At 49.3% G+C, this 9,220-nt stretch overlaps 1 protein-coding gene across 2 annotated transcripts in view; it reads left to right on the top strand.

The window, feature by feature from the left end:
* Positions 1-9,220, top strand: part of NCK2 (NCK adaptor protein 2) — a 117,322-nt gene that overhangs the window by 103,192 nt on the left and 4,910 nt on the right. For both annotated transcript variants that reach the window (XM_010834122.1, XM_010834124.1), the window contains exon 5: positions 1-385. In XM_010834122.1, the coding sequence (XP_010832424.1) occupies positions 1-385 (385 nt within the window). The remainder of the gene's footprint in view (positions 386-9,220) is intronic.

The raw sequence follows: 9,220 nt of genomic DNA on the forward strand, positions 1-9,220 counted from the left end.
TGGTGCCACGCTCAGCAATGGGCAGGGCGCGCGGGCGCTGCAGGTGGTGCAGACGCTGTACCCTTTCAGCTCGGTCACCGAGGAGGAGCTCAACTTCGACAAGGGCGAGACCATGGAGGTGATCGAGAAGCCCGAGAACGACCCCGAGTGGTGGCGCTGCCGCAATGCGCGTGGCCAGGTCGGCCTGGTGCCCAAGAACTACGTGGTGGTGCTGAGCGAGGGCCCGGCCCCTCACGCTGGCTCCGGACCCGCGGGGCCTGCTCGTGCTGGCCGGTTCGCAGGCCGCGAGTGGTACTACGGGAACGTGACTCGCCACCAGGCCGAGTGCGCACTCAACGCGCGGGGAGTTCAGGGCGACTTCCTTGTGCGGGACAGCGAGTCCTCGGTGAGTGCAAGATGGGGTGGGTGGGCAGAGGGGTGTGTATGTGTCTGGGTGTGCACATATGTGGGCATCTCTGTGTGTGCACCAGGCATATAGGGCAACTTCTTCCTGCTTAACAACAAGTCCCCAGTGAGTACAGGGTTGGTGGGTGGAGGGGTGTGCATGTGTGTGTGCATCTCTGTACCTGTGTACCAGGTGTGCAGGGCGACTTTCTCATCAAGACAGAGTCATTAATGAGTGTGGGGCAGGGTGGGTGAAGGGGTGTGTACACGTGTCTGGGTGTAAACAGATGTGCATCTCAGAGTGTGTGCATGTGTGCAACTTTCTTGTCAGGACAGAGTGCTCAGTGAGTGTGGGGCGGGGTGGGTGGAGAGGTGTGCATGTGTGTGCATGTGCACATCTGGGTGTGCATGTATACACACATCTAGGCATGTACATATGTGTGGGTATGCACTGGCTGTGCAGGACGGCTTCCTCCTCAGAGCAGAGAACCCTCGGTGGGTGGGTGGCGCACAGGAAGGAAGCAGAGAGCATGAAAGTGTGTGGAGGTGTGTGAATGGCCTCAGACAGCAGGGTTATGTGGGGCTCATGTTAAGCAAGATGAACACAGATGCTCTATACAGCCTGTGTCCTGAGGCCCCAGCCCCACCTTATGCTGACATCCACTTGGACTGCCCAGCCTCGGCTGTATCTCTACTCCACAAGGTGTGTTCTTGTAGGTGAGATGGCAAGTACAGAGTGTCTCAGCTTCTGGAGATTTTGCTGCCTCTTGAGTGGGGTCACCCCTGTTCTGTCCTGCGGACCCAAACATCATTTTTTCCCATGGTTTCCCTGTTGATGACCCAATCTTGTTTCCTCTCTGGGTCTGAGATGCATCAGATATTCTCAGCAAGGCAGCCCTGTTTCTGACACAATCTTTTGTTGGTTGGTATGTTTTTCTTTTTAAAATGTGTAATCCTCAGTACGTCTCTGCCACAGGCACCACTGAGTTTATCTCTGAAAAGCTTTTGAAGCACTCAGGAACAGAACTAAAAAAGGAAAAGGACAATTGTTAAGAGAGGGGTTTGTGTGTACAAGTTGAGTCAGCGGTATGAGGCCTCTCGACTTGGAGCATACCTGTTTCCAGCACAGATTTGGGGTCTGTGTTTCAGGTGTGTGGCCAAGTCTGTCTGGGGGAACTGGGCTGTCATTCCAGGTACCTTTTTGTGTTTTCATTGTGGAGGTCCTAAGCTGGTTTTTCAGTCCTTTTAAATACACCTGCCATGTGTATTTAAGTGAAGCAAAAGTTTTGAGGATGGAGTCCAGTGTGAGTTTTGAGGATAGAGTCCAGTATGATCATTTTCTGTTGGTTCCTATAGACTTCAGTTTAATTGTATAAATGCAACCCGTAAGACTAGTCAGCCCATGCTATGTACTGTAATTGTCCCCTGCAAATGTTGATACTACGATTACTAAGTGCACAGTCAAGATTCCTATTGACTGATCTAGAGGGAGTTCAAGCCCACAGAAGTGGTTTCCCTTCAGACAGGGGGGCAGCTGTGATGGGATGGAAACCGGCCCCCCAGTGGTGGCAGCAGCTCGTGGTGGCAAGCACATGGGACTTAGACAGTAGCTGCATCTGAAATCCGGGCAATGAGCTTTTCTCATCCAGTCAATGGTTTCTGGCAGGACATCACATTAAGTTGTTCTCATATGAAGTCTGCTCCGTGCACAGATCAGGAGGCTCCAGAGAATCGGGTCCAGAGCACTTGCAACCCCCCTAAGCAGAAACTCAAAGAAAGCACCAGAAACCCGTCACAGTAGGAGGTGATCGAGGGACAAGGATGATTCAGAGTCAAGGAGTCTTGTCCTGGTTTAGGAACGTTGGGTTTGAAGAGGCTTCTTAGAAAGGAGAGGGGTAAAAGCAGCCCCCAGAGTGGAGACAGTGCCCCCAGGTTCTTCTCTATGGGGCTGGGGAAGGGAAAAGTCTTTAGCAGGAGGCAGATAGTATCACTGGCTTAGAGAAAACCTGTGACTTGTCCATGAGACAAGCACATACAGGCCATGGTCACTGTCAGACCTTGGGACAAGGTCCTTTTAGAGGTAGAGGAAGGTAATTTTCTCATCTACACTCCACTCCCAGGAACTTGAAGAAGCAGCAGTGTTACATTTGTCTCGGGTTATGAGAGGAGAAAGCCTTTTCTAAATAACTAAAGTATTGCTTGTTTATTTTAACCGTTGGGGGCGGGGGGAGGCTTTCCACATTTTGTTCCTTCTGTTTTAATTTAGAAAACTGCGCTACGACAGCTCATCGTGTGCTGGGCCACTGGCTCTCGGGGTGGGGGAGAGGCTCTCTGGGACTTGCTTAGCTCTGCCCCTGCCATGGCCCCGGCTCGGCCTGAAGGCTGCCATGTGGCCCAAGGGTGTGCTGGACTGCTTGTCTGGCTGGAACCCGCTGTTACACGTGGCGCTGTCTGCTGTGTGCACACCTGTCTTGTGCCAAAGAGACACTCAGGGACTCTCAGGCATGCTGCTGCTCTTCTCCTGATGGCAGGGCGAGCCGGCTGCGCTGTCTTCATGCTCGTAACTAGGTCTTTGCCCACCTGTCATCTGCAACCGTGAGGAGCCGTTCAGATGGACAAGTCCATCGCTTATCCATTTTCTGCCTCCACTGCCTCTGCTTCCTGCCAGCACCTTCCCGTCTTGTTTCTGCCTGTTGTCTTTTTCCCTGTTCACTCTGGCATCTCTAAGGTGAGAGCCTACCGTTCAAAGCTGTGTGAGCCCGGAGCTCCACAGCCTGACCCAGCTTCGGGGTCCCGTTTCTGCAGGACCCACAGGCATCCTCATTCAGTTTCCTTTTCCTTCCTCTAGGTCTCTGTACTCAGGGCTCACCTTTGGTCATTGCAGGACCTGTGATTCCTCAGTAAGCATAGCTGCTTTTTTAGAGTGCCTCTTCAAGATGCATTTCATTTTTTTAAATATCCTGAGCAATTTCAGTATAAATGAGCAAGATTCTTGCTTGATACTTTGCATTTAAAAATATTCCGTATTTTTCTGTATTGAAAAGTAAAAAGATCTGAGTTCTGGGAAATCTGTGCTTGGGCGGAGGGCGGGAGGGGTGGACATATATTTCAGAACAACAAGCAAAGCATTGGCATATCCTACGATATCCAGGGTCAGTGATGTGTGGGTATTTCAAAGGCGTGTGTTAGACATGATTTATCAGCCAGTGAATGAACCAGATGACCCTGCTTTGGCCCTTTTCTATCTTTCATCTCAATATCGAGTTTTCTCTCTCCCCCTCTCTTGCTCTCATTCCTCGCCTCTAATTGTCATTTACCTTTAGCAGCTAAAGATGGAACAGTGTCAGTTTCTTTGTATTTAATCATTATATTCCATCCATATCTCATTAAATCTAGAAAATTCAAAATTCCTACCTGCCTTCTCATCTAATGCTCATCGTAAATCCTTACGTATTTGTTCAGACTTATTCTGTGGATACAGCTAGAAAACTGTATTACAGTGAAGAATAACCAGTAACTAAATTTCTGTGTACTCTGTAAACTGTCAGTGTTTTATTTTTTCAGTTGCTGTAGAAAGTGGCAGCTTACAACTAGGTTGAGGTCTGCAAAGCATCAGCCTGTGGTGTAGGAAGCCGTTTTTCTCTGTAAGATGTTAAAGATCCCAAAGAGATCATCTATTTCCCTGTATTTTGTGTCCCTATGTTTTTGTGTCATTTATTACGAAGGGCTTTGGATGGAGTTTTATCTCTGCTGTATTATGTGTAAAAGAAGGTGAAGAGTGCTGAATCCCCTTTTTTTGGAGGGAGATGCTGTAGAAAGTGGAACAGAGGGCTGCTTGTTACCTGAAACCTGATTTGTGGTGAGAGCAGAAGGAGGCGGTGCAGGCAGCTGGGCTGTGTCACTGAGTGCCCTGGGGGGATCCCAGTCACGTGGCCGAGGGCGGCTCAGTGGCTCCTCCTGGTCTCTCCTCCTGTGGACCTTTGCATACATCTGGAAAATTGTAGAGTACAGCTGCCCCCATCCCCCCCAGTACCCCCTCCCTGCCCAGTCTAGGCACACACACCGTTCACACCTCACTCCTCCTCCTTTCCATCTGGGAAGCCTCTATGAGCCATGCTCCTGGGTCTCATGATGGGGCCTGTGCTCACAGGGGTAACCGCCTTCATTCGTGGCTGTGCTGCCCCCATGGCAGCCAGGTCAGCACTGGAGTGCATGGTATGTTATCCTGTCGGCTGTTGAATCCCAGCACTGCGTGAGACCGTAGAAAATATTCTCCACATTCACTGATGATGCAATTGTCCAGCATGTGTGTGTAGATTCAGAGTGACTGGGAGCCAGCAGCAGCCAGAGGAGGTGCCAGCATGCCCAGCCCTGTCTCTGTGCTCATTGACCCCTGGGCTTGTGAACTCAGGTCAGACTTGGTAGCCTCTGGCTCAGGATTGCTGCCACCAGGGGTCCAGACAACCTCTCTTCAGGCTGCAAGTGTAACATGAAGAGAGATGAGTGTCCAATAAATCAGTGAGAACTGAAAAACAGCTCTTTCAAACTAGAGTGCAAGTGTGAGTGTGTGCATGCTCAGTAGCTCAGTCCTGTTCAACCTCATGGACTGTAGCCCACCAGGCTTCTCTGGTGAAATTTCCCAGGCAAGAATGCTGGAGTGGGTTGCTATTTCCTACTCCAGGGGATCTTCCCGATCCAGGGATCGAACCTGCATCTCATCTCCTGCATTGGCAGGCTGATTCTTTACCACTGAGGCACCTGAAAACTCTGTCAAATACTTCATCTGTAACAGTATTCAGAAACATTTTCATAAAAACCCCCAGATCATTAGCTCCCTTGATGTAAATGTTTATTGATATACTTGCTGTTGTTGTTTAGTCGCTCAGTTGTGCCTGATTCTTTGCGACCTCATGGACTGCAGCATGCCAGGCTTCCCTATCCTTCACCATCTCCTGGAGCATGCTCAAACTCATGTCTGTTGAGTTGATGATGCCATCCAACCATCTCATCCTCTGTCACCTTCTTCTTCTCCTGTTCTCAATCTTTCCCAGCATCAGGGTCTTTTCTAATGAGTCAGCTCTTCACTTCAGGGGCCCAAAGTATTGGAGCCTCAGCATCAGTCCTTCCAATGAATATTCTGGGATGGTTTCCTTTAGGATTCACTGATTTGTTCTCCTTGCAGTCCAAGGGACTCTCAAGAGTCCCTCCAACACCACAGTTCGAAAGCATCAATTCTTTGATGCTTAGCCTTCTTTATGGATATACTGCTCGCATGTAAATTCACAAGTACCTGTTAGAAATGATTCCCTCCAAGAATTAAAAGCTGTAGTGGAAATTTAAAAAAAAAAAACAAAAAACAAAAAAAAACCTGTATCTTGGGACTTCCCTAGTGGTCTAGTGGCTAAGACTCCGAGCTCACAATGTGGGGGACCCAGGTTCAATCGCTGGTCAGGGAACTAGATCCTGCATGCTGCAACTAAGACCCAGAGCAGCCAAATAATATTAAAAAAAAAAAAGAAATGGGTCTAATAAATTTTAATATATGAGAAAGGTGTGTACAGCTGGCACATGTATTAATAGCACCAGTGTAAACCTTTCTATCTTCCTACTCCATTTCTTGTTAGCCATAACTGCAGAAGGACTGTGAACAGGCTGGTGTCCTAGGCTGGAGGGCTCCATTTTCATTTACAGAAGAGAGGTAATTCAGGCTTTGCTCCCAGTAATCTGCTGATCACTGCAGTCACTTAGCGAGGAGAAAAGAACATAGAAATTGCTAGGGTTTCTTTGAACTGTATCCCTTGTTTTTAAGAGCACTCAGGCACAGGCAGACCCAGAGCGAGGGGTGGGGGGCCCACAGCCCCAGTAGGCACACTCCGGCCCTCCCAGCGAATGTTTTCTGCCCTGATTGTGGTTTCTCGGGGGCTTCCCTGGTGGCTCAGATGGTAAAGAGTCTGCCTGCAGTGTGAGAGACCCAGGTTCAATCCCTGAGTTGGGAAGATCCCCTGGAGAAGGAAATGGCAACCTACTCCAGTATTCTTGCCTGGAAAATCCCATGGACGGAGAAACCTGGCAGGTTACAGTCCATGAGGTCACAAAGAATCGGACATGACTTCAGTTTTCTGTGGTTTCTCAGCCAGTGAAGGGGAAACACCTTGTCCGATGAGATGAGCTGAGGAGCCCAGATGGAGGGAGGAGGGTTTGCATTCTGCTCTGCTCGGCTCTCCATAAATATTTCTTTCCTGGAGGCTGGCAAGCCCACCTCTTCTCTCAACTGCCAGGAGTCTTTACTGCCTGTCCTTTGAAAACAGTTCCTTCTCGACTTGCGGAGAAATTCTGCAAGAAGTGTTTACATTTTGGTCTCAAGATGCGAGCGAGCAAAGTACTTGCCCACCGGAGATGGTGTCTGAGGCATCTCACCGACCTCTAGGGGCCAGTGACTGCAAGTCAGTCCCACCCCAGATGATGGGCTCGTGGGCTTCAGTCCTCTTCTTTCAGTGTGGTTGAGCCAGCAGTCAAGTTTCTGTGACATGCTTAGCTTCAGAGTGTTGCTGAGTCTTCCTGCCCAGTGCCCATGGCCAGTGCAGACCAGTGTGGCTAAATTAATTTAGCCTGTAAGGACCAAGACTGATGGCCCCAACTTCTCAGGGATCCGCTCCCTGCCCCCTACCCCCACCTCTGGAGCAGCCCCTTTTCTAGTCAGATCCAGGGGGCTGGCTTCTTGAGAAGGGAAGAGAATGCTGGCTGTGCCACCCAGGGGGGCCCCTGCAGGGAGTATCTAGAGCAAGGTCAAACCCCTCAGGACAGAGTCAGACAGGCTTCCCCAGCCTGGGGGTGGGCTTTGTCGTGGACCTCCTCCAAGGTGCGTCTTAGCACATGAATCACATTCCTGTCTTGTTCTCACGGCCCTGACTGCTTGAAAGCACTGTGTGTGGTTCACTCAGACCTCATCTCAAACTGCATCTGAAGCCCCTGGACGGCCCTGCCCCTGAGCTGCTCATTCAGGGGGTCTGCGGTGGGGCCTGAGAATTCGCTTTTTCTGACAAGCACCCAGGTGATGCTACTGGACTTGGGAGCACAAATTGAGATGCCCTGGCCCAGTTCATCCTCAGGCTTCCTTTAGAACTTGGTGACATGTAACAGTGCACTTTAGTACATAGATCAGAAGCACAGAGAGTTCTCCGAAGGTTCGGCACCCCCTGCTTGGTATAAACTTAATTCCTCCTATGTCCTTAAGTTCAAGCTCCTGCTCAGGAGCCCACAAAATTAAAATTACTGTCTCTGCTACAGCGACCAGTTTTACTGCCGTAATACATATGTACAGGAGACATATCAGGAGGCTAAATTAAGGTGCTTAAATGAAAAGCAAATTCAGAAAGTCATCTGCTGATTGTGGGGCATAAGTAAAATTGAGTCTATCACATAGTGACCCCATCTCACGCACGCCGTCTCACGCACGCCGTCTCACGCACTCCCTCCGTACGATGCTGCTTTGTCTATGAACTGATTAAAGAGTCTCTAAAACTAGCTCAGTGCCCGGCTGGTCCTAAACGTAAAACTGAAGTCGCCTTCTATCTTTATCAGAAGGCACAGGCTTTTGGCACAGAACATATATGCTTCTAAAAATGAACAGATCTTGAAAGTACACATTGCTTCTTGAAAACCGGAAACCCCAAGAGAGAGCTGAGCATGTATATACTGCTAACGTGTATATACTGCTAACGTGTATATACTGCTGGACACAGGGCATGGTGACTGCTCAAGTCTTCACCCACCAGAACTGACTGCAACGTGACAGGGGCCAAGGGGCTAATGCTCAGGCCGTCCTGTGCAGAGCACGTGTCGGGCGGTACCTGTTTACTTTGTTCTGTTTTCAGAACCATATACAGCATCCAGCTTGGGTGGGAATACTCATAACACTGAGGCCAGCTCACATTCATCTTGATCAGTCTTGTGTAAATGTGAAAATAGCAGTGAGAATAGTGCAGTTGATTACTTAAAATGTCCTTCTGTGCCGTTTGAGTTCAGTTCAGTTCAGTCGCTCAGTCATGTCCGACTCTTTGCGACCCCATGAACTGCAGCACGCCAGGCCTCCCTGTCCATCACCAACTCCCGGAGTTCACCCAGACTCACGTCCATCGAGTCAGTGATGCCATCCAGCCATCTCATCCTCTGTCGTCCCCTTCTCCTCCTGCCCCCAATCCCTCCCAGCATCAGAGTCTTTTCCAATGAGTCAACTCTTCGCATGAGGTGGCCAAAGTACTGGAGTTTCAGCTTTAGCGTCATTCCTTCCAAAGAAATCCCAGGGCTGATCTACAGAATGGACTGGTTGGATCTCCTTGCAGTCCAAGGGACTCTCAAGAGTCTTCTCCAACACCACACTTCAAAAGCATCAATTCTTTGGTGCTCAGCCTTCTTCACAGTCCAGCTCTCACATCCATACATGACCACAGGAAAAACCATAGCCTTGACTAGACGGACTTTTGTTGGCAAAGTAATGTCTCTGCTTTTGAATATGCTATCTAGGTTGGTCATAACTTTCCTTCCAAGGAGTAAGCATCTTTTAATTTCATGGCTGCAGTCACCATCTGCAGTGATTTTGGAGCCCAAAAAATTAAAGTCTGACACTGTTTCCACTGTATCTCCATCTATTTCCCATGAAGTGATGGGACCAGATGCCATGATCTTCGTTTTCTGAATGTTGAGCTTTAAGCCAACTTTTTCACTCTCTACTTTCACTTTCATCAGGAGGCTTTTTAGTTCCTCTTCACTTTCTGCCATAAGGGTGGTGTCATCTGCATGTCTGAGGTTATTGATATTTCTCCCGGCAATCTTGATT

This window comes from Bison bison, unplaced genomic scaffold, assembly GCF_000754665.1.
Source record: "Bison bison bison isolate TAMUID 2011002044 unplaced genomic scaffold, Bison_UMD1.0 scf7180017864020, whole genome shotgun sequence".
NCBI lineage: Eukaryota > Metazoa > Chordata > Mammalia > Artiodactyla > Bovidae > Bison > Bison bison.